Genomic DNA, 26213 nt, shown 5'->3' on the forward strand with positions numbered 1-26213 from the left:
ATAGATGTGAGGGGCAACATGGTAGAAAATAAGCAGTTGCTTGTTTGAATATATAATAAGTGGGTGATGGGAAACTGGGATGATAAAATATAAACTGAAAAATTACGAATTGTATGCAGCCATAGATGATATTGTGCCACTGCTGAAGCAAGGAGAAGGAGTATGGGTATTTATGGAATACAATAAACACTTAGCACTGGATTTTGCAATTCTTACAGTTGTGGGAACTTACTCCAAGTAGTCTCTTTGTAGTCAGTGACTGAAAATACTGATTTCTCTGGGGACAGAATTTCATATGATGGGGATATTTGTGTGAATAAGTGCTCACAAATTTAAGAGTTGTACAGTCTGTCTCTTTATGCTATCAATAAGGCACACATTTATTAATTTTTAAAATATATTTACACTTACCTATTAATATTTTATTCAAATAATTTAACTTTTACATGACTATTTCTGACCATTGATGCCTCATCTTTACCCAGTTCTCATAAAGGAGCAAAGAGCACTTAGTATACTTAGAGACCATAGTTTTTAAAATTCTAAAAACCTGAATTTCTATCAAAATTCTATCTTGCATCAAAATTTTAAATGAGGCCTTAAACATCCACATACACCAGTTTTTAAAACATTTCCTGCATGATATCCAGTCTGCTGACAGTGTGTCACCAGTCAATAGGAAGGTCAAGTTTTAATACTTGCTGGCTGTCAGTCATCTTGAAAATAACCCCCCTGAGTTGGCAACTGAGGTTGATGCTGCTACAACAAAAAAGCTGTTTGCATTCGTGCTACCAGAGCCTTCTACGCCATGTCTCAATGTAAAAATAGTTGTTTGAAAATGAATCTAAGTCTCAAAATAATATGATTGACTAGTCATGGCCAGTCTGACTGTTAGTATATGTTTACTCATAAAAATATAAACATAAGCCTTGGAAACCTTTATTCTAAGAATAAGGTTTAAACTTGGAGCTACAATTGCATTATTTAACTGGATTTATTAACCTGATTTCCCAAACAATAAAACCCCTGAGGCCCTCCCCATACAAGACATTTTCACTTCCGTGGTTCACATTTCACGTTCACTTCAACATTTATACTGGCATGACCTTTTGTACTTTTCATCCATATTTTACAGTTGAAACTCACGTGTTAAAGTGGAGGTGAAATAATCTTTTACATAATTTAATTTGCAAGGAATGAGCAAGATTTTCCATGCATTCCTTTTGTCTGTCTTGGCTTTTATATTCTAGTGTATTTTAGAGGAAACTGTTTATTTTCTTTGGAGCAATCAGTGCTGAATTCTCTCCTTAAAGTAGTTGCAGACCACTAGAATTAATTAATTTTAAGTTAGTTTGTTCTTTCAAATTCCAATACTGTAAAGTCTGAGTGCCTTCTAGTAATGCATTAAAGGAAGTGATTGGCTGTCATGTATAGGTCTTTCTTTTCCTTTTTTCTCCTAAGAAGGAAATTGTGTTTTAAATATTATTTTTAATTTGTTTACTGTGCTGTTTTTTATTATCAAAGTCCAGCTTAAGAAATGCACCCTGAACTTGGAAAGGGAAAGTTGCAAAGTTTGTGATGATTGTTAGTCTATGAATTATTTGTTATACAATCTTGGACGAGACCCTGGGAAAGTGCCATGACCTGTAGAAATTAGCTTTGCTCTCAAGGTATTGTTTGCTCATTTAGACAGTTTAATTGTACCATAGGAACAGAGTTATCAACAATGATCCTCATCTTGCACATTTAATTTTATTTACCTTTCACATGTTCCAGGCCCAGATTATTGAGCACTTTGAGTGAAATGTTGGCATCATTAAGTCAAGGTGAATTTTGCCATTGACTTCAGTAGGACCAAGTTTCCCCTCTTGACAATAAGGACTGAGACTTAGAATTCAATGTGTTATTCTACAGTGATACTTCATTGTCCATGTGATCATTTATCCTCCAACTTTGAACATTGCTGTGGCGTTATAGCTTGGCACTTCTACAAAAAATTCCACAGTTGGATAAGTATTCAAAATAGCTATTGCTAGGAACTATAGTTACATCAGGAAGTGCAATCAATCTCTTAATTTAAAAGTTGTGAAAAGTGACATAAATAACATAAGCTTCAGAGGGGTAGCTGAGTTAGTCTGTAACAGGAAAAACTTAAACAACAACAACAAATAGTCTAATAGCACCTTAAAGACTAACAAAACATGTAGATGGAATCATGAGCTTTCGTTTCAGTTCTCCTGTTAATCCACATTACATACATTAAAAGATTTTTACTTCCATGGAAGTATCCATTCTATTCAAGTCTATTCCTCCCACAGAGATGGTGCTGGGAGAGCTGGCTTTCAAGCCGGTTCCCTCCTGCTCCCTTGCCCCCTTGCTATATCTCTCTGATAGAGAAAGCAACAGGGGGGAAGTGACTAGTTGCATCACTAGTTGACTAATTGCTTACATCCCTACTTAGTTCCTGTGGGAATTCCCTCCACAGTCTGGATCTGGCTCTTGAGAAATCTGTGCATGTCTAATGTGCTCATGGTAGCTTGTGTTGGTGAGGTGCTACCACTGCAACACTCTATATACTAGCTTGAATTTCTTAAGGACTGGTGGCCTCATGACCAGGTATGAAGAGCTGATTATTTCCTGCCTAGGTATTGCATTGCTGCAATCTGTGCAGCTTAGTGTCAGCAATGAATCTAAGTGACCTTCTAAATGGATTGAACTGACCAATTGTGAGTATATGTCAAAGGACATTCCACCACAGTTGCACAGTCCTTAAAGTGCTTTCCTCTGTCAATCAGCGTAACTTCTGTCTTGCTCCTGTTCAGTTACAATTAGCTGTTCCTCATCCAGGAACTGACCTTGTCTAGCACTGGGCTATCTTGATGGTAATGGTATGTGCTGTTAAGAACTGATCATCCTCCCATCCATTTAAATCTCTTCAAGATTCACTCATATACTCATCACTTCTGGGATGGCTCATGCTGGCTCACGGGGCCTCGGGCAGTCGCCACAATCTGCTGTATCCTAGGGACAGCTCTGAGTGGAGTGCTTGAGAAGACAATCGTATATCCAGTTATCCAGATGTGGACATTTAACAACCAGTGACTTGGAGAGTTACGGACTTCCCTACCTCTCAGCAGGGAGACTGAGCGATATCTGCCCAGCTAAGGAACAAGGGGAGTAAGCATGGACTGGGACTGGGGCATAAGCATGAATTGGAAGTTAGTGTGGGCTGCAAGAAGGCATTGGGATGCATCTGAATTGGTACAAAGGTGTGAAGGGAAGTCTGCCAACGGAGGGTGAAGGGTTGCCCTGAGATCTGGCAATTCTAAAGGGTCTGGGGCTCCTGACACTGTCAGCAGCAGTGCTTATAGCCCCAGACACTTTAAATTGCCACCAGAATGCTGCATGATACACTTGGGGCAGCTCTGTGTTGTTGGGCGGGCGGGGGGGGGGGGGGGGAAATGATGGTGCTCATGTAATACACTTGCTGTCCTGCCCATTTTGGGAGCACAGAGCCAGGGCCCTCCCACTTTGCCCAAGGGTCTGGTGTGACTGTCGGCGTTCCTGTGTGAGGGACAGGACTTTGGGCTGTGTGCTGACCAGGGTTGACTTTATGTTGTAATGTTTTTTTTTTCTGTGCTAACCAAGGATTATCAATGCTGTGTTCCGGGCAACTTAAAACATTTTCTGTTTTATAATGCTGCCTGAGTGTCATGGAGAAGAAACGTTGCTCCCTAAGAAGTCACCCTTGTTTAAATGGTGTTCACTGTGTGAAGTGTTGGTGTGCTTTGCCCCTGCCTCCCAGCACCTAGAGAGAACTGTCAGCTGTCCCTCTAGGCATTGCACACCCCTGAGGATGGAAGGAGACTTTGCACGCTCCCCAGGCCAATCAAGGCCTGGGGGCGGGGGAGTGTGCAAAATCTCTCACTCCTGCCCCCTCCCTGTAAGGTGTGTGGTTCCTAGAGTGAACCGTTAGTTGTTCAAAATAGCTAACTCTAGGCACTGCATGCCCCTGGCGGGGGAGGAGACATCACACACTCTTCCTTCCCGGGGAAGGCGCAGCAGGGCATCCATGGGCCAGATTAACGCCCTTTGGGGGACTGGATCCAGCCCACCCCTACTCTAGAGACACCTAGGGAGAGTCTGTGCCAAAGCTGGAGTCCCTCCTTTAGTGTCAGGACACCACAACTCTCATTTTGTGTATTCTAAAGCACTTGAACTCAGGGTTGGCACTTAGCAAATAAAAATTATAGTTCTGCTTAGTGAATGTTTTTCCCAGGTCCTTCCAATTTCAAGGGAGCCTTAGGTTCACTTGTGATAGAGAGCATTTACTTTAAACTCAGAATTACTTCCGCTCCAACCATATTTGGGATTGAGCTCTGATAATTATTTACATGGTAAAAAAGAAGCAACACAATAGACTGCTCTAGTGGTAACATGTTTACACAACACCTAGACATGATGTCATTTACACCTACAGAAAGAGAGTGCTGTAGCTCCTTCACTTTCCTGATGGATCATGTGCTGTCGTACTCAGGTGGAGTTGTGTCATGTTCTTGCTTGCATTTGGTATTCTGAGGTTGAGCTGGGTTGCCCTGGAGTTTCCAGGAATTACAGATTAATATTTCATTACAAGAAACCTCCAGGAATACATCCCAACTAAATTAGTAATCCTATCTGAGAGGCAGGCAGGGAGTTCTTGGCATGCTCAGGCCAAATCCAGAGGCCCAAGGATCTCCTTTAGACTTTTTTTCCTCTCCTGCCTAGCAGCAGAAGTGACCTGGGAGGAGGTGGAGAGGCACACACACAACCTGGCTGGGGAGGAGGAAAGTTAAAGGAAAATAAGTCTTTGCTTTTCCTGCCCATTATTATCAATATGCCCCTGGCAACAGGAAACTGACATTAAAACAAAAGGAGGAGAGGGCTGTATCTGGAGCAGAAAAGCAGCAATTAGGGCTGCAGAATGCAAGGGAAGGAGCAACCTCTTAGCTGTGGAGGAACATAGACTTGCTCTTGATAAGACTGGAGTAGCTGAAAACTTTTATCTAGGGGAAAGGGACATGATTTGTTTTTCTTGTGGATCTAACCAAGCATCTCCATGGCCATCTCTTTGGCTGGTAGCATTTTGAATGAGGGAGAGTTTGAAACGGTGTAAAGCTGAATGGACAGAGTGGCCTGAGACCGGCTGCAGCAACTAGCGCCCCAGGTGGAAGGCGCAATCGGTGCCCCCGCCTGCAGGGCTGTCAATGGCTGTCATGCGTCATCGGGCGCCCCGTGATGTCATCACCACTCTGTGAGTGGGATTTTAAAGGTACCTTCAAGAATACAGCACATTTTTCCTCACCTGTAAGAAAACCCTTTACAAACTTCCTACATATAGCATTTTCATTTAACCCAAAAGGTAAAGACATGCTTGGGATGTACAGTTTAATTAAAAAAAAAAATTATATTTAGGTACCAGCTAGGGCTGTCAATCTGTAGATGACTCCACAATTACCTGATAAGTGTGGGCTTATCAATTAATCCTGTGGACTACTACACTCATTCCTGTCCTGCTGCCTCAGTATCTGCCTCTTTCATAGGAAGTAATATGGGATGGGGGCAAGTGAGACTGCTATGGGCCCAGGCTTGTCGCAGACAGACGCCCCTCTGCAGCAGCAGCCTGTGTGCTGGGGTCTAAGCTCCGTGCAGATGGGCTGCTTTGGCAAACTTGGGCCCACCATGGACAGAGGCTGCTCCACAGTAGCAGCTCGCCCCCATCCTTGGGGTGGTCCAATCCCCCAGCGGACGGAGGCTGCTGCCACCCTGTACTACTACCTCTGTATCAGAGGCAGCAGCATGGGGTGGCAGGCAGGAGCCAGTCTGCAGAGGGAGGTGCTGCTTCTGGGGTGCTGATACAGAGGCAGCAGCACAAGATGGCAAGCCTGGGGACTGTCAAATAATTGTGTAACCTCTAAAATGTGATGTGGTTATAGGACTATTCAATTACATGCTATCTAAAATCCCTAGTACCAGCCTTTTTTTCTGCCCTGATTTACACACCTGATTGTCAAACATGGCTCAGTGGGAATGTACTGGGTATAACTCTTCATGCAATTTTGACAATGATTCAACAATGGGGCTGAAGCCAAAGACCACCATGCCTCATTTGAACAGTGGCTCTTGTTTTGGATTATTTAAAGTAGTTTTAAATTTTATGTGTGTGTGCTGAACTCCCTCAGGCATGCTGGGGCATTGGTTGGTTGTTAGGAGGCAGAGTGAAAGGAGCACTGGGTAGTGGGGTAGGCTGTGGGTGGTAGGGTGCTGGACATAAGGATCTATGGAGATCTCTGGATGAGGGGCTTGGGTACTGGGCAGGGTGCTTTGTGGCAGGGTGCAGAAAATGCAAGGCTGGGGGTGCAGGGGAGAGGGAAGTACAGAGGTTAGGGGTGAAAGTGGCAAAATGCTTGGGTTGGGGCACAGCGTAGGAGTTGAGAGAGAGAGGTGCAAGAGTTGGGTGGGTCCATGGGGGCCAAGGGAAATGGGAAGGCACTATGCCCAAGGGGACAGGGACACTGATTTTCCCTAGGGTGGGTAACAGAATCATAGAATCCTAAGGCTGGAAGAAACCTGAGGAGGTCATTGAGTCCAGCTCCCTGCCCAAAGCAGTACTAACCCTAACTAAATCATCCCAGCTAGGACTTTGTCAAGCTGGGACTTAAAAACCCCTAGGAATGGAGATTCTACCACCTCCCTAGGTAACCTACCCCAGTACTTTACCACCCACCTAGTGAAATAGTTTTTCCTAATATCCAACTTAGACTTCCTCCACTGAAACTTGAGACCATTGCTCTGCCATCTATCACCACTTCGAACAGCCTTGCTGCATCTTCATCTTCTCAACCTTCCTTCAGGAAGTTGAAGGCTGATATTAAATCCCCCTCCCTCTTCTCTGCTGCAGACTAAATAAGCCCAAATCCTTCAGCCTCTCCTTGTAGGCCATATGCTCCAGCCCCCTAATCATTTTGGTTGCCCACTCCTGGACTCTCTCTAATGTGTCCACATCCTTTCTGTAGTGGAGGGCCCAGAACTGGTCACAATACTCCAGGGCTACGTCTACACTGGCCCCTTTTCCGGAAGGGGCATGGTAATTTTTGAAATCGCAATAGGGAAATGCGCGGGGGATTTAAATATCCCCCGCGGCATTTAAATAAAAATGTCCGCCGCTTTTTTCCGGCTTTTAGAAAAGCCGGAAAAGAGCGTCTACACTGGCCCCGATCCTCCGGAAAAAGCGCCCTTGTCCGGAGGATCTTATTCCTACTTCGAAGTAGGAATAAGATCCTCCGGACAAGGGCGCTTTTTCCGGAGGATCGGGGCCAGTGTAGACGCTCTTTTCCGGCTTTTCTAAAAGCCGGAAAAAAGCGGCGGACATTTTTATTTAAATGCCGCGGGGGATATTTAAATCCCCCGCGCATTTCCCTATTGCGATTTCAAAAATTACCATGTCCCTTCCGGAAAAGGGGCCAGTGTAGACGAGCCCCAGATGTGGCCTCACCAGTGCTGAATAAAGAGGAATAATCACTTCTCTAGATCTGCAACAATGCTCTGCCTAATGCACCCTAATATGCTATTAGCCTTCTTGGTCACAAGGGCACACTGTTGACTCATATGCAGCTTTTCATCTACTGTAACCCCAGGTCCTTTTCTGCTGAACTACTGCCTATCCAGTTGGCTCCAGCCTGTAACAATGCTTGGGTTTCATCCAGGACTCTGTGCTTGTTCTTGTTGAACCTCATCAGATTTCTCTCTAGAAACCAGGGGCTCAAGCCCAGGAGACGAGCTGGCTGTCAGCCAGGGCGGGGTGCGTGAAAGCCACATGTTGGGTTAGGTGTCCTGTGTGGTCACTGAGCTGCTGTTCCCAGAAACCTGCCGCGGCCGGGCCCTGCGCCCACCCCTGCGTTCCACTGAGCCCCGAGGGGCCACAGCTGTTGGCGGGGAGCTGGGGCTGGCGCCTCGCGGGGGCGCGGTGACCTTGACGAGGGGGCGCCGCCGCGCGGGAAGCGGCAGAGCAGGGAGGCGGCCCTTCCGCTCAGCAGTCGCGTCCCTCCGGCAGGCCGCGGCAGCGCCCCCTCCTCAAGGTCACCGTGCCCCCGGCGGCCGCCTCAGAGGGAGCAGTAAGTAGCGGTCTCGCGCTGGCGGGGCGCGAGGCGTTATCCCGCTCGGCCTCCGCAGGCAGATCCCCCGCGAGCGCCGGCGCCTGTGCTTTGGAGGCGGCGGGTGGCTGCTGAGGCTCTGCCTGCCGCTTCCCCGAAGTGAGCAACGCCAATGGCCTCTGCCGCCTCACACGGCGCTGCTGATCCGGGGGGGGGCCGCAGCAGCGGCGCAGGTTTCCCGCCGTGCTCCTGCAGGCCAAAGCAGGACAAGCCCACGCCGTGGTCTGAGGCTGCCTGCAAAAGGGCGCCTCTTGTGCCAGTGGGCTGAGCCCTAAGGAGCTGTGCTGCACCCACTCCTGCGCGTCCCCTGTGAGCTCCCTGCGCACCCCAGTTGCCCCACTCAGCGGCGCTGTCCACTGATGCTTCCCAGCTCGTGTCCGCATTAAAGCGGGCAGCAGCTCTACGGGCAGCAGCTCTACACGCTCATTGCGCCGGAATTGGAAATTCGGTCTCTAGGCGGCGTGGACTCCACGTGGAGTTCGCTGTAAAATGTGAGGTTATAGGGGTTCTAGTTACCTTCTCTCGTGCGGTATTTGCGTTGTGAGAGATCGGTGCGCGCTGACTGTACGAAGTCAATTAATCTGAATAGCACCAGACAGCAAAGGGTGAGAAGCATTATTACAAGAAGAGAAAGAAACTCATCCATATGCATCGAGTTCACGAGCTCCCTCTGGATATGTTTGAATACGTATAAGGCCATGAATAAAATCATCCTTGACAATGCATGTGATTTTGTTTAGTGCCTGGGAAATATTTTGCCTTTTGGACTGCAGCCTTGAGAGGCACTGTACATGGACATTAACACATTTAGCGCAGACTGGCCAAGGCAATTTGCATAACTGAAAACTGCCCCCTTTTGTTTGACATTTTTCCAGCGATGGCTCTGAGCGGGGAAGAGGACTACGCTTATATTTACAACGATCTTTCTCACCCTGAGGATTTCCTGCAGGCTTTCAGAACATTTTACCGGGATGGCTTATTTACTGATATTACTCTTAAATGTGCTTCTGGTGTGATATTCCTTTGCCATAAAGCTGTTTTAGCTGCGTGTAGCAATTATTTTAAGGCAATGTTCACTGCTGATATGAAAGAAAAATCTAAAAATCAGATCAAACTTCCCGGGGTCAGCGACACTATCCTGGAGGCTCTTGTGAATTATTCATACACGTCACAGATCAAAATAACAGAGAAAAATGTTCAAAATCTCCTCCAAGCTGCGGATCTCCTCCAGTTTGTGTCTGTAAAGAAAGCCTGTGAGCAGTTTTTGGTAAGGCATGTAGATATTGTGAACTGCATAGGGATGCACTCCTTTGCAGAGCATCATCTTTGTTCTGAGCTAGAGAAAGAATCTAGAAGGATATTGTTATCAAGATTTGAAGAAGTGTGGAGGCAGGAAGAATTTCTAGAAATCAGCAATGAGAAACTCCAGTTTATTCTCTCCAGAGAGAATCTCAATATTTGGAAAGAAGCAGCAGCCATAGACCCTGTGGTTAAATGGATAGCACATGATGTGGAGAAGAGAATTGAATGCATTTTTGACCTGCTGACCTGCCTTAAAATAGATTTAAATGAAATGTATTTAAGATCAGCCTTAAGCTTGTGGAAGAAATGCCAGCTTAATGAAAACAAGATAAGGTCTCTGATATACAGTGCATTAAACACCAACCCAAAAGACATTCTCAAAAGGCCCACAGCAGCTATGTATGTTATTGGAGGATATTACTGGCATCCTTTATCAGAAGTCCATGTGTGGGATCCTTTAACTAATGCTTGGATTCAGGGAACCGAGATGCCTGATCATACAAGGGAGAGCTATGGAGTCACTAGTTTGGGACCTAACATTTATGTAACAGGGGGCTATAGAACTGACAACATAGAAGCCCTTGATACTATGTGGATATATAATAGTGAAACTGATGAATGGACAGAAGGCTGTGCCATGCTTAATGCAAGGTACTATCATTGTGCAGTTACCTTGAGCGGCTGTGTCTATGCTTTGGGGGGCTACAGAAAAGGGGCTCCGGCACAAGAAGCAGAATTCTATGATCCTTTAAAAAAGAAATGGGTTCCCATTGCAAATATGATAAAAGGTATGTCATTTTTCCTGTGGTTGGTCATTGTCTGTACTATTTCATTTGCTACCTGTAAGCTCCACGGTCACTTTTAGGGCTTGATCCAAGCCTATTAAAGTAAATGGAAGTTTTTCTGTTAACTTCAATAGGTTTTAGTTCAAGTCTTTATTAGCCAAACCACTTGTAACATCCAAACATCTGAGCTCTGTACAGGATTGAAACCATCAACACTAATGTCAGCTTACAGGCAGTATGTTCAGTTTAACTTTACCCTCTCTTGAGCAATATTTCTATACAAAGACATAGAAAAGTCACTGTACAATTTCAGCCCTACTTGTGCTGAATGGACCTTCAGAAAGTGATTCTTGCAACCAGAAGTTGCATTCCAATAAAACAATCATAATATTTTAATTCAGTTTGTATTCTAATGAAAATGAATTTTGTAATGAAAATGATATTTTCTAATGAAAATATAATTTAACTTTAGCTCCAAGTGGATGGTAATTACTTTGCATCCAAACAGCAGTGCTGAGTAACCTGAAGTCCCTTTGAAGTTTTTCTTGTTAAAGAAGTGATTATTTTAAAAGGGTATTTAAAATTCTCTGTGAAATTAAAATAATTTTCAAGTAAGTTAAATTTCCATCCTACACTTGACAGTGCTTTTTTAATGTATGCAGTGTTGTTGTAGCCATATGGGTCCCATGATATTACATAGAAGGGAGTGAGGAAACAACGTCTAGACTACATCCCTTTTTCGGAGAAGGGATGTAAATTAGACGTATTGCAATTGCTAATGAAGTGGGGATTTAAATCTCCCGTGCTTCATTAGCATAAAAATGGCTGCCGCTTTTTTTCCACACGGAGCTTTGTCGGAGAAAAGCACCAGTCTAGACGCTGATCTTTCAGAAAATAAAGCCTTTTCCGAAAGATCCCTTATCCCTTATTTCATGATAAGGATAAGGGATCTTTCGGAAAAGTCTTTATTTTCCAAAAGATCAGCGTCTAGACTGGCGCTTTTCTCTGACAAAGCTCCGTGCAGGAAAAAAACGGCAGCCATTTTTATGCTAATGAAGCGCGGGAGATTTAAATCCCCGCTTCATTAGCAATTGCGATACGTCTAATTTACATCCCTTTTCCGAAAAAGGGATGTAGTCTAGACATAGCCATTTTGTTTGTGAGAGAGACAAGCTGTAACACTCTTAGTACTTTTTTCAGACCTGAAGAAGAGCTCTGTGTAGCTTGAAAACTTGTCTTGCTAACTAACAGAAGTTGTTCCAAAAAAAGATTTTACCTGATCCTCCTTTTCAGTGTTTAAGTTCTTAAAAACTTAAAGAATATAAGGATTACCCAAAGCTTTTATGTGGTCTGAAAGGATGGATGAATATTAACATGCAATTAAATATGTAAGAAGCCTTACATTGATAAGATAAGATGTTGTAAGGGTTCCCTCAGTCGGCGCTTCTATTACACATTCATTTAAATACCCGGAGGTATAATTTTACTCTAAAATATTAATTAAGTAACTGCAACTTTGTTTTATTGATGGAAATGGCAGTGAGTATTCTGCAGAATCTGAAGGTTTGCTGTGAATTTAATACAATTAATAGGTGTTGGAAATGCTACAGCCTGTGTCCTGCGAGAAGTCATCTATGTAACTGGAGGTCACTATGGCTACAGAGGAAGCTGCACCTATGACAAAATACAGAGCTACCATTCAGATAGCAATGAATGGAGCATAGTCACTACAAGTCCACATCCAGGTAAATAGAAATATTTCCCTGTGGAATATAGAATTTGACAGGAAGTTTTCATGAGCTTTGTCATTGCTTTAGAAGATGGCGGAAAGGGATCTAGGGGTCATAGTGGACCACAAGTTGAATATGAGTCAACAGTGTAATGCTGCTGCAAAAAAAGCAAATATGATTCTAGGTTGTATCAACAGGTGTGTTGTAAGCAAAACTCGTGAAGTCATTCTGCCGCTCTACTCTGCACTAGTTAGGCCTCAGCTGGAGTACTGTGTCCAGTTCTGGGCGCCACATTTCAAGAAAGATGTGGAGAAATTGGAAAGGGTACAGAGAAGAGCAACAAGAATGATTAAAGGTCTAGAGAACATGACCTATGAAGCCAGGCTTCATGAACTGGGCTTGTTTAGTTTGGAAAAAAGAAGATTAAGGGGGGACATGATAGCGGTTTTCAAATATCTAAAAGGGTGTCACAAGGAGGAAGGAGAAAATTTGTTCCTCTTGGTTTCTGAGGACAGAACAAGGAGTAATGGGCTTAAAGTGCAGCAAGAGAGGTTTAGATTGGACATTAGGAAAAAATTCCTAACTGTCAGGGTGGTCAAATATTGGAATAAATTGCCAAGGGAGGTGGTGGAATCTCCCTCTCTGGAGATATTTAAGAACAGGTTAGATAGACATCTGTCAGGGATGGTGTAGACAGAGCTTGGTCCTGCCTTGAGGGCAGGGGTCTGGACTCGATGACCTCTCGAGGTCCCTTCCAGTCCTATGATTCTATGATTCTAAGATAATGTTCTTTTGTAAAGAGAATAGCTTCAAGTGCTGCTGTGCATGGTAAATCACTACTGTAAGGTTAGCAGCTAGTAAAATATTTGATCAATAAGCCAACAAATAAATATTTCATGTTAATGTATAAAATAGGTTAAAATATTATAAAGTTGTTTGTTGTACTGTTATAGATGTGCTGGTCCCAAGAAATGAGCAAGACAAGATAGATAAAACAATTTCTGCTTCCTTCCCCAGACCTGAAAAATAGCTCTGTGTAGCTTGATAGAAGCCAATAAAAAACTATTACCTCACTGATCTTGTCTCATTAATATATTATAAAAACATAAAATAAGAGTTATTTTCAGAGAAAACATTCTAAATGTATGATCAAATCACTTTTTAATGCACATTTTGAATTGTTTCCTGTGTACAGTTTGGGAAGGGAACATGCAAGTTTTAAAGAACTTTTAATAACTTTTTTAAAATAAGTATCCTGAGTGTACTCAAATGTATGAATTGATGAAGTGTTATTTCATTGTTCTTATTTTTTGTTTTATTTGTGTGTATTGGCATTTTTCTAATTGCGAAAGTGTAACAGGGTGTTAGCATTAAAGGCAATATAGAAAATAAATGATTGTTTTAGTGATTCCCAATGGATATATTAATACCAGCATAATCTGGTTGTTAATTATTATTGTGAAACCCTTTTGTTAGAGAAAACGCTCCTGGTTGTGTTTTCATTTTCAATCTTTCCAGCATGGGTTTCTTGTTGACAGCTGTGCACTCAAGTTACACACATCTTTGCAGGAGTGAAGTTTTATTAGTGACCCTGTACTCAGACTTTGTAACATTTGCATGACATGCCTGTGTGTCTTTTAGATTTAGATTTTATAATGTGGCTGCTTGCATTGAGCACTCTGCTTTGTCTTTTTAGGGCCTGATCCTGTGCCAATTAAAGTCAATGGTAAACTCTTATATTGACTTCATTGATCCTTTTTAAAAGAAAGGGCCATAACTCCCACCCCAGATAAGCTGGGAAAACAAGAGCTCAAACATGCCCAAAGGCAACTTCTTCTCAAGGTACTTAGGTTATTTGCATCATTACTTTTGTCTAAGCCTGTGAGGTGTAAATTTGAACTCAGTTGCTCTGATTTTGCACTCATTAAAATCAACTCATTAACATTTTCCTATTGACTTCAATAAGAACAGGAGCAGGCTCAATGGATGTAAAGGAAATCCTAGAATCAGGATCTATCCTATTTTATTCTATTTTGTTTCCACCCTCATCATCACAATGTCTTAAGGCTGTCCCACTTCCGTGTAGATGCTGTCTACACAGATTGGAAGGGGCTCTCTCTCATCAGCATAGGTAATCTGAGAGGCAGTAGAGAAGTTGATGGAAGAATTCTTCCATTGACACAGGGATTTAGGTCCTTTTAACTATGCTCCTTTGGGGTTTGTATTTTTCACACCTATGAGTCAGGTAATTACGCTGACTAGTGTATATATATATCAGGACTTAGTTCCTTTCAGAATTGTATTAAGCGTATAATTAATATATTACTATTTTATTTATTACTAAGGAAGAACTATATTATCGATACAATACACTATTTTCCTAGAAACTCCATCCCCTCTTGGGCATTTGGCAAAGGCAGTTTTCATGGATGCTGGTTGGCAGAATAGAAAGTCTCAAGCTAATTTTGCTCCAGAGGCTACATATTCATTTTTAGAAATAAAGTTAAATTCTAGCTTTATTGGTAGCATTTCAGAAAGGAGGTCAGATCATGTACATTCCAATCAACTATTGTCTTGAGCAGGGGTGAGGAATCTTTTCTGGGTCAGGGGCCACTGTCTCACAGAAAAATCAGACAAAAATCAGCTGCACCCAAGTGAGAAGCCCCCTCCAAAAAAATTGAGTTGTCCAAGATCACCCAGTAAATCAGTGACTGAGCTGGGAATCCTGTGCTCTATCCACTAGAACATACTGCTTCCATGGAATGAAATTAATAAAGAGAAATTCTTGATAGCTACATTGATTTAACTGTAGAATAGTCTGCTAAAGTCAGGGTGGAAACCTCAACATATCCAACCAAGATTGGATAAAACACAAGAAAATTAATGGAAGGGAACAATCCTGCATAGACAGGGATAGAATAGATTTCCCTCTCTACTTCCAATGATCAGCTTCACAATTTTTTTAAAAGACTCTCTATAACTAGGGATATCAATGTGTAGATGACTACACGATTAATCGATAACCCTGGTTTTATCAGTTAATCTTGTCAACTACATGCATTCCCCCTCTCCTTGCTGCCTCTATATTAGAGGCAGCAAGACGGGGGAGGTAGGAGCCATACCTGTGGGGCTTAAAAGGGGTCTGGGCTTTCCGCAGAGGCTGCTCCATGGCAGCAGCCCCAGTCTGCAGGAGGCCTGAGTGCACCATGGATAGAGACTGCTGCGTGGAGCAGCCTCTGTCTGTGGGGATCTCGGACCCCCCGTGGACAGGGGCTGTGCCACCCCGTGCTGCTGTCTCTGTATCAGAGGCAGCAACACAGGGTGGTAGATGGAAGCCACTCTGCTTGGGAAGCCAATGTTTAAGGAGGCAGCAATGGGAAGCCAGTTTGATAGAGAGACAGCAGCTCAGGTTGGCAGGGGGCTCCCTGAAGGTAGGGCCAGGAGTGCTGCTGGCTGCTGGCCCCACCTCTGGGGACTATCAAATAGTCGTGTAACCACTAAAAATTAATGTGGTTACACGTCTGTTCAATTACTCACTACCTAACATCCCTATCTATAATCACTGGTTATAATGTAGGTATCTGGTCTTTCTGAGACCTGATAGAGTGGAAGTTGTTGAGGTTTTTCAGAACCCAGATCTGATTCAAAGTCAATTTAAGTCATTGGAGTCTTCAATGGACTTTTGAAGCAAGATCCCAGTGTGATCTGTATTGCAACCAGATTCAGTATTATTTGGGACCATAGTGTATTAAGTTTATGATTGTTTTATGTATCATTGTAGGCCTGAGGTTGTTCGCAATTCTATTGAGTGAGGGTTAGTACAGCTCCTCAGGAAGTGAAAACAGAGATGGCGGTGACTGCTAACAGTTCCTGCGATTGTAAACAGCTCCTTAGAAGTACTAGTCCATAGCTTGGGTTTTCTAGATACTACAAAACAAAAATGATTTTTGGTAGAGCTTATACTGTGTTGCGGAGCTTCCTTTTGACTCAGCAAATGGACAGGATTCTTCTGTCCAAAGAAAGACGTGATCCTTGCTGAAGTGTTGTAAGGCTCCCGTTGTGGAAGAAGGTTGATTTCTGGAATGTTTAATAAGTGTGTAGGAATTTTTATTATTTTTATGCTTGTTCTGTAATGCTTTTCTATCCTAAAAATAAATGTACTTACTGAGAAAGTTGTGAGGTAACAGTAACTGCTGACAATGCGCTGTTCACATCCTTTGGAGAAGAGGCAATGTACAGAGGCTGGCTCATAGGCAGACAGGTTTGTAAACAGATTATCATAGTAAATGATATGTATGTAAGATCCTGGAAAACATTTTGAAGGAGAAAGTAGTTAGAGACATTGAGGCTAATGGCAATTGGGACAAATTACAACATGGTTTTACAAAAGGTAGATCGTGCTAAACCAACCTGATCTCCTTTTTTGAGAAAGTAACAGATTTTTTAGATAAAGGAAATGCAGTGGATCTAATCTACCTTGACTTTTGTAAGGCATTTGATACAGTACCACATGGGGAATTATTGGTTAAATTGGAAAAGATAGGGATTAATATGAAAGTTGAGAGGTGGATAAGCAACTGGTTAAAGGGGAGACTACAGCGGGTCATACTGAAAGGTGAACTGTCAGGCTGGAGGAAGGTTACTAGCGGAGTTCCTCAGGGATCAGTTTTGGGGCCAATTTTATTTAATCTTTTTATCGCTGATCTTGGCACCAAAAGTGGAAGTGTCCTAATAAAATTTGCGGATGACACAAAGTTGGGAGCTATTGCCAATTCAGAAAAGGATCGGGATATCATACAGGAAGATCTGGATGATCTCGTAAATTGGAGTGATAGCAATAGGATGAAATTTAATAGTGAGAAGTGTAAGGTTATGCATTTAGGGATTAATAACAAGAATTTTAGTTATAAGCTGGGGACACATCAGTTGGAAGTAACGGAGGAGGAAAAGGACCTCCGAGTCCTGGTTGATTATAGAATGACTATGAGCCGCCATTGTGACATGGCTGTGAAAAAGGCTAATACGATCTTGGGATGTATTAGGCGAGGTATTTCCAGTAGGGATAAGGAGGTGTTAGTGCCATTATACAAGGCATTGGTGAGACCCCATTTGGAATACTGTGTGCAGTTCTGGTCTCCCATGATTAAGAAGGATGAATTCAAACTGGAACAGGTACAAAGAAGGGGCACTAGGATGATCCGATGAATGGAAAACCTGTCTTATGAAAGGAGACTCAAGGAGCTTGGCTTGTTTACTTTAACCAAAAGAAGGCTGAGGGGGGACATGATTGTACTTTTTATATATATTAGAGGGATAAATACCAGGGAGAGAGAGGAATTATTTAAGTTTAATACCAATGTGGACACAAGAACAAATGGATATAAGCTGGCTAGTAGGAAGTTTAGACTTGAGATTAGACGAAGGTTTCTAACCATTAGAGGAGAGAAGTTCTGGAACGGCCTTCCAAGGGAAGTAGTGGGGGCAAAAGATCTATCTGGTTTCAAGATTAAACTAGATGGGTTTATGAAGGGGATGGTTTGATGAGATAACATGATCTTGGTAACTAATTGACCATTCATTATCAGTGGGAAATAGGTCAATGGAGGGATGATAGGAGTTACTATAGAGAACTTTCTGGGTGTCTGGCTGATGAGTCTTGCCCACATGCTCAGGGTTTAGCTGATCGCCATATTTGGGGTCGGGAAGGAATTTTCCTTCAGGGTAGATTGGCAGAGGCCCTGGAGGTTTTTCGCCTTCCTCTGTAGCATGGGGTACAGATCACAGCTAGAGGATTCTCTGCATCTTGGGGTCTTCAAAGTATTTGAAGGCTTCAATATCTGAGATATAGGTGACAAGATTATTCTAGGTGGGGTGGGTGAGATTTTGTGGCCTGCACTGTGCAGGGGGTCAGACGAGATGAACATAATGGTCCCTTCTGACCTTAAAGTCTATGAGTCTATGAGTATATGGCAGGGGACTGTGTAGCCTTAAAACTTCTATTTGAGGGGAGGGACACAGATCTCCACCTAAGAGAGATGATAGCTGGCAGCTTAAATATGTAAGTGGGTGCCAGGGGAACATGGCTACAAAAATGTGGATCTTCATCCAATCCGCGTCCACTCAACTCCCCTTCCCATTTGGAATCCATGATCCTGAGTTTACATGTATCCGCACAAAAAAACTGGAGAATGGAGGAGAGAGGAGCACAGATGAGCAAGGAGGGGCCGGGTCGAGCTTGGAAGAGGCAGGCAGTAGCGGGGGAAGAGTGTGTGTGTAAGTTGAGGGGTTGTCATAGTTTCTGTTTTATTATTAGTCTCTTTTGAGCACTGCTGTTTTTGTTCCTAGATACAGAAAGAGAGCGGGGCGAAGAGAGCAGGGGGATCTGGAGCTACTTGTTGGATTTCCACACTTGTGGATGCTGCTGTCCTTTTTAACAGTGAGGTGGGGGTTCCATATGTCAGTGCTCAACAGGTGAACAGGAAGGGAGGCTGGGTAGGACCGGAATTCAATCTCTCCTGCAGGGAGATATGAAGCAGATACCTGCAGATACATTGTGCTCTACTGACACCCACATTGGACCTCGGGGCCAGGTGTAGGGAGGTGGCTTCATGCTCACTGAATTGGTGGGGCCTCTGATGAAAGAAGCATAAGAAGAGCCATACTGGGTCAGATCAAAGGTCCATCTAGCTCAGAATCCTTCTGACAGTGGCCAATGCCAGGTGCCTCAGAGGGAATGAACAGAATAGGTGATCATCAAGTTATCCATCTCCTGTTGCCCATTCCCAGCTTCAGACAAACAGAGGCTAGGGACACCATTCCTGCCCATTCTGGTTAATAGCCATGAATGGACCTATCATCCATGAATTTATCTAGTTTAATTTAGAATTTTGTTGAAGACCTGGCCTTCAAAACATCCTCTGGCAAGGAGCTCCACAGGTTGACTTTGCATTATGTGAAGAAATACTTCCTTTTGCTTGTTTTAAAACTGCTACCTATTAATTTCATTTGGTGACCTCTAGTTCTTGTCTTATGGAGCAAATAAATAAATTTTCCTTATTTATTTTCTACACACAAACTATGATTTTATAGACCTCTATCATATCCCCCCTTAGTCTTCTCTTTTTTAGCTGAAAAATCCCAGTCTTATTAATCTCTCCTCATATGGCAGCTGTTTCATACACTTAATCATTTTTGTTTCCCTTCTTGAACTTTTTCCAGTGTCAAGATCTCTTTTCTGAGATAAGGTGATAACATCTGCATGCAGTATTCCAGATGTGGGCATAGTGTGCATTATTACTGAGGCATTAAGATATGCTCTGTCTTATTCTCTTTCCCTTTTTTAATGATTCCTAATGTTTTGTTTGCTTTTTTGACTGCTGCTGCATGTTGAGTGGATGTTTTCAGAGAACTATCCACAATGATTCCAAGATCTCTCTCTTTAGCTGTAACAGCTAATTTTATCCTCATCATTTTATATGTGTAGTGGGGATTTATTTTGCATTCATCAAAATTAAAATTAATTTGCCACTTTGTTGCCCAGTCACCTAGTTTTTGGATTTCTGGAAATTTAAGTGCACTCTATCCACTGGATCCTCTTTGTCCATGTGCTTGTTGATCCCCTCAAAGAATTCTAGTAAATTGGTGAGGCATGATTTTCTTTGGAGAAACCATGTTGACTTTTCCCCAACAAATTATGTTCATCCGTGTGTCTAACAATTCTATTCTTAACTATAGTTTCAACCACTTTTCCCTGTACTGAGATTAGACTTACTGTCCTGTAATTGCTACGATCACCTCTAGAGCCTTTTTAAAAAATTGGCATCACATTAGCTATCTTCCAGTCATTAGGTACAGAAGATGATTTAAAAGTAAGTTACAAACCACACTACCCCTTTCACAGTACTTAGCACTGCCTGGAGTACAGTCTCCCCACCCATCCCTTAGAGCTGCCCAGAGAGGCTGCCCAGTGCTTTGGTGTGGATTTAAAGTGCCCAGGGCTCCAGCTGCCACAGTAGCCATGCCCCGGGGTAACTACAGGCAGTCCCCGGGTTACATGGATCCAACTTACATCAGATCCCTACTTACAAACGGGGTGAGGCAACCCCGCACTAGCTGCTTCCCCCCAGCAGACTAGGGAGACGCGAAGCTAGCGCCCCACCCCCCAGCAGACCAGGGAGACGCGGAGCGGCTTTTCTCAGCAGACACCTCAGCTTGAGAATAAAGGACTGAGGGAAGTGAGGTGTGGGAGAATAAAACTGAGCTCTGGAGAAATGTTTGGCTAGAGTTTCCCCTACAATATGTACAAGTTCCGACTTACATACAAATTCAACTTAAGAACAAACCTACAGTCCCTATCTTGTACGTAACCCGGGGACTGCCTGTATTCCCTTTGGCGTCTCCTCCACCCATGAACAGGCCTGTTGGATGCCTTTGAGGGATCATAGAGGGGGGAATACCGATGCAGTTACTCTGAAACTGTGACACTCGGTATCTATCATGTAGCTGCAGTTTCACCAACTAACTAGTACTGCTTGTTTAAGATTTATTATTCTAAATTAAACTATTTTCCTTTTCTTTCTGAAGAATATGGATTGTGTTCCATTGCCTTACAAAACAAGCTCTATATTGTGGGTGGACAGACTGCAATCACCGACTGCTATGATCCAGAACAAAATGAATGGAAGGAGATGGCACATACAATGGAAAGAAGGATGGAATGTGGTGCAGTTGTCATGAATGGATGCATCTATGTAACAGGAGGATATTCCTATTCAAAAGGAACGTATCTGCAGAGTATTGAGAAGTATGATCCTGAGCTTAATAAATGGGAAGTAGTTGGCAATCTTCCTAGTGCTATGCGTTCACATGGTTGTGTCTGTGTATACAGTATCTCATGATCTGAATATCATCTGTCATGACAGATAAGCAAATACAGTATCTATACCAGTACAGAGTATCTCTTCAGCAATGTATTTATTATAATCCACCTGTGACAGTATATTACATAATTTCATTTTATAAATAAATTCAGCAGTTATTGTTTGTCATAAAGGTTTCAAATCATTTTTACAAAATACACTTCCTATGGACAATAAGAAATATAAAAAGATTAATTTGTATTAATTAACCCCTGGAGGGAACCATGCTTAAGATTTTGTCACATTGCTAAGAGGACTAAGAAATACAAGACTTCTATGGACTACTTGATTTTCAAGTAAAATATTTAATAATTTGAATGTGGCTATTAACATTTACTGTTTAGTTACTGTCACAAGTTGATTGATTTGTTAAAATCTTTTGCTAGTCCACTTTCAAATCCCCATACAAAATATAGAAGACATTATCTCTACTGCTCTAGGAGTAGAATAATGCTCTATAATACCAAAGATTCAAGTTGGAGACCTGGTCATTCCTTTGTTCCTGTACTGAAAAGCTGCCAGGAGCAAAGTGGGAGGCTCTCAATTGCTCCAATAACTTAGTCTAAACAATTCAGGAATATGATCCTATGCATCTTTTAGAGTGGAAAAAAATTGGTAGGGAATCTAATGGATTCTTTGGAGGGGGGAGGGGTACAAACATCTCAGGTCAGTCTAGAAAAATATAATTATATGATAGTTTTCTCACCAGGATCTCCAAAAGTACTAAACCATGATTTGGGTACTACAGTGCACTGAGGCAAACAGCACCCGCACAAACTGAGGCAAACAGCACCCGCACAAACTAAGCAAAAAGTTTGAGATAGAATACTGACCGGGATTAGGGATTTATCTATTACACCTTTCAGAAGTGTGATATGAGATCTTTAATGGACAGCTGTCTGTGATGGTCAGAAAAAAAAGATCATTTTAACTATCTTACAATGTATTATGATCCCTAGATTGCAGCAAAGTAGTTACAATACAGCATAAAATACTGAATACAGTCTACATGAAAGATTTGAACCCATAACCTTCTGACTCAGGTATCATTCTTAGAAATGTTTTGATGTATAAATGTATTCTGTCACATCTCTGGGAGCATATACAAGATTTAACTTTTGTTAAACTGCATTTGCCTTAGGGATGTAATCATAAATGGTTAACGTATGAGCCTCTAGCAGCAGTGCAGGGAATAGGAGCAAGTAGCTCCATAGGGGCTGGTGCACATGGGGAGCCAGCTTTTAAGCTCCTGCCTGCTAGCACTGGCTCCTGCCTGTTGTCCCCCTGACCTGCTGTCTCAGAGAGGCAACAACTCAGGGGAAGAGGATGGGAGGCAGCTCCATGGAGGTCATTAAAGCTGCTCTGGCAGCAATCTCCTCTCCCCATACAATTACCTGCTGAAAAATTAAGTGGATATATGTTTACCAAAATAAACATATTTTAACATCTCTAATTTGGTTGAGTATAGATCATTGCTTCAGAAGTTTTTATGATGTGCAATTTCTGTACTTTGATTATGGGGAGTTTAATTTAATGTTGCTTGTCTTTTCCATGCCATGCACCTGGATGTCATGATATTTTATACATTCAATAATTGAAATAAATACACACTAACCTCACAGGGCAATTATTATTATGCCCACTTTTGTTTTCTTTTAAAGTATTGCCACCCTAGTATTTGAACACCTGATAAAATTAAAAATACTTTATCTTAAAAAAAAATCTTCCCACTCATAAAGCCACAGGCTACATCTAGACTGGCATGATTTTCCGCAAATGCTTTTAACGGAAAAGTTTTTCCGTTAAAAGCATTTGCAGAAAAGAGCATCTAGATTGGCACGGATGCTTTTCCGCAAAAGCACTTTTTGTGGAAAAGCGTCCGTGCCAATCTAGACGCGGTTTTGCGCAAGAAAGCCCCGATCGCCATTTTCGCCATTAGGGCTTTTTTGCGCAAAACAGTTTTTAGCTGCTACACTGGCCCTCTTGCGCAAAAACATTTCCAGAAAAGGGCTTTTGCCCAAACGGGAACGTCAAAGCATTTGTGCAAGAAGCACTGATTTCGGACAGTCAGTGCTTTTGCGCAAAATCAAGCGGCCAGTGTAGACAGCTAGCAAGCGCTTTTGCAGAAAAACTTGCCAGTCTAGACGCAGCCACAGTCTTATATAGCAATGTTACTCAAAGTGGTCTGCAAAACCGCCTTGAAATGGCTGGGCCGCTGTGTTTACTTACCGTGGTCACAGAGCCTTGTGGCTCCTATTGGCTTTGGTTACTTCCCATGGTTCCCCTTGGCAGGAAATGGCAAACCAGCAGCTGCAAAGCTCTGTAGCCTTGATTCCAGTAAATAAACACACAGGTGTGGCCAGTTAGCAGGTTTCTCAAAGTGATTGTGTGGATCACTTTGAGAAACATTGTCTTATAGTGATAAGAAGCCAGTGGCTGATTTCCTATCAGAACTGTTTGGGATCTATCACTGGTTGTTGAGTGAGTGCCTGTCACCTAACTAAATAGGCATTGATAGATATGAGGCATATGGAGGGTAAAAGGTAGATAAATGTTCTTCTTATTTACAAAGAATTATAAGTATATTCTAGGAGATTTCCCATCACATATGCCTCAAATTTATAGTTATTTCCCCTCTAATCTGTAAAAATTTTGAATGTTCTCTTTTGCTTCCCTTTTTGTACAGTCCTACTCTGCTGTAGCATTGAGCATTGGTTAGCATGTTGCATTAAACTCGAGTTTTCAATTTAAAACAAGAAGATGTATTTATTTTTGTCATAGGTGTTTGCAAACTTCAAATTATGAGGTTCATGTGCATGTAGTGAGAAGAATTTTGAACTGAATTTATTTAAGCTCAGTGGAAAGCTACTGAATTATCTTTTTGAAAAAAAAAAACAACCTAAAATATTGAGGATTTGACAACTGTACAATCTAGTGTTCTTTTGAATTGGGTGGCTATACAGGTAGAATGAAAGGCAAAGACACTGGGAAAAAAACCTTACAGATGAGATATAAATCTGCTATGTGTTCACCTCCCCCATTTTCTTCTTTCCCTCTATTGGGAATTATTCTCTTAAATTAGAGTATTTTTAAATATGTTAAATAGAATATTAAGGAGCAATGTTACTACAGCATAAAGCAGTGTTACAGGGCAGCAGGTTCCACTAAGGAAACAGGGCAGTTCATCCCAGCGTGTTCCACTAGATCAGGTGCTCCCAATTTGCACAATTAAGAGGGTGGACTGTAGCATCCTATGAGAATTATAACAGACGAGGGCAGTTGGGTAGCAGAATGAGACCCACTGAGGGAAAAGGATCCAAAATGGAGTGGCTTTCTTAAGGGAAGGTGGGAGTAGGAGAGTTGCAAGTCATCAATATCTTCTCAGAAGGAGATAAAACATTTTTCTGGGAGAGGACAAGAGCGCAGTAAGAAGATTTTCTGCATAGTATCTCTGAGAACTAGGTGAGAGAGCTGAAGGCCAGGAAACAGCAGCTGAATATGCCTGTTGGCTCTATGCTAGAGACTGAAGGTAGTGAAGGAGTTTTATCTGCTGATCTCTCCAGAACTGGAGCTAGAGAAATTGTGGGAACGCCAGGGGGAACGAGGGATGCTGCTCAATCAAATAAGGTATTTGTAGAGAAGTCAGGATTTCTGCTAGGATGGGGGGGGGAGGGGGGGTCACTGTCCTGGTACAAAAATAGGAAAGGATTTTGTGGTGTATGGTCAGTGACATGTGTTTCATGTGCTGTTTGGCCTATGGAGGAGGGATTCTGAACTATTAAAAGGCTGACTACAGTATTTTATTCAGACACCCAATGCAACAGACTTACTATACTTTAACATTAATAGATTAATGTGACCAGTAAGTTATTAGGCTATTCCACTGAATTCACATCAATGGGTTGGTGATATAACTTCCTGGTTTTTAATATTTATAAAATTGAAAGAAAGGAGATTGGAATGAAATGCCCAAGTTGAATCACTTTTCAAGTTACTGCAAGTTTGTATTAATATATAGAATTATAGGCAAACTCTAATGAGATGCCCATAAATATGCAATATTGATATGTCAAACAGACTTTTCTTCTAATAAATGTGAAAGTTAGTGCAATGTTTTGCTTAACTAGTTAATAAATTTAAACATGAAAACTGTTGGCATGAAGCATTTTTTCAATGTCAATTTCAGTGTTTGAATTTCTGTTAAACAATGGTGTAAACCTACTTCTCAACTTAACTTGTGCATAACAGGTATTTTCACATAGAAATGTCTTCTGACGGATCTTTTGATGACCTATATGTACAGTTAGGCTATGTCTAGACTGTGAGCTTCTTTTGGAAGAAGCTTTTCCAGAAGAAATCTTCCGGACAAGCTTTTTTTGAACTTTTTCGAAAGAGCGTCCACACTGATTGGATGCTATATCTCGCATTTAAGTTGTGATTAGTATGGATGGAGTGGCCACCAGGGCACCTGTGTTATTTCCTGGACGCCTCTCTTTTTCGAAAGAATTCCCTCTTCTGTGTCCACACGTGCCTCTTTCGGAAAAAGGCTGCTTCCTTGTAGAAAGAGGTATATTGCTATTTGAAAAACTCTTCCGTTTTTCAACTTTCTGTCGAAAGAATGCAATAGCAGTGTGGACATAAGTCTAGTTTTTCTGGAAAAATGGCTGTTTTTCTGGAAAAATGCTGCAATGTAGACATACCCTTAGAAATCTTGTTTCTGTTTCAGGGAATCTGAGAGCCATTACACACTAAAACACAGTATCATAGTTCTAAATATTACAAAACAATGTATTTCCAGCTCTTTCTATAGTAGGTTATTTTAAAACCTCTTAAGGCTTACAGTAGACTTAGCACTGACTGTAGGGACCTTTCTATGTTTCCAAGAGTAGGATAAGCTGCAGAAGTTAAATGATGAGCGATTGCTTTCCTCTCTCTGTCCTAGGGGAAAAAAGCTTTTAAGACAAAATAAAAAGTAACAGTAAATATCTCCATTGACTACCATCCTGGAGATGAGGAAAAAAATGCTGGTTAAAGCTCTGATCTTGCAATGCTAGATATATGCTCAATTTTACATATTTAGTAATCCCATTGTAGTCAATGGGACTATTCATGTGCTACTGTTAAGGTAGCAAGTTGGAGCCTATATGATTGATCTACTTATCAGCACACTGGAGTACTATGGATTTTTTCCAAGTAATACCACTGTTTTAAGTATTAATATCCAAAGTAATCTGAAAGTCTTTGATATCAACTATTAATGAAGAACATAGAGGGGAAAACTAACAA

At 42.1% G+C, this 26213-nt stretch overlaps 1 protein-coding gene across 5 annotated transcripts; it reads left to right on the forward strand.

Moving 5' to 3' along the window:
* The first annotated feature begins 8037 nt into the window (after positions 1–8037).
* Positions 8038–25121, forward strand: KLHL23 (kelch like family member 23). Of its 5 annotated transcripts, none has more exons than XM_006118191.5 (4): positions 8038–8153; positions 9068–10282; positions 11872–12024; positions 20593–25101. In XM_006118191.5, the coding sequence occupies exons 2-4, from the start codon at positions 9070–9072 to the stop codon at positions 20904–20906; spliced, it is 1680 nt and encodes a 559-aa protein (XP_006118253.2). In that variant the 5' UTR covers positions 8038–8153; positions 9068–9069; the 3' UTR covers positions 20907–25101. The 5 variants fall into 5 exon arrangements, 3 of the variants coding, with proteins under 3 accessions (XP_006118253.2, XP_014426523.2, XP_089635877.1); XR_001367892.4 differs by lacking the exon at positions 8038–8153 and adding an exon at positions 13706–13835 and having other exon boundaries at positions 8164–10282; positions 20593–20729; XR_001367893.4 differs by lacking the exon at positions 8038–8153 and adding an exon at positions 13706–13851 and having other exon boundaries at positions 8164–10282; positions 20593–20727.
* Positions 25122–26213: the final 1092 nt, after the last annotated feature.

Source organism: Pelodiscus sinensis, chromosome 7, assembly GCF_052426305.1.
Source record: "Pelodiscus sinensis isolate ZL-2025 chromosome 7, ASM5242630v1, whole genome shotgun sequence".
NCBI classification, from domain to species: domain Eukaryota; kingdom Metazoa; phylum Chordata; order Testudines; family Trionychidae; genus Pelodiscus; species Pelodiscus sinensis.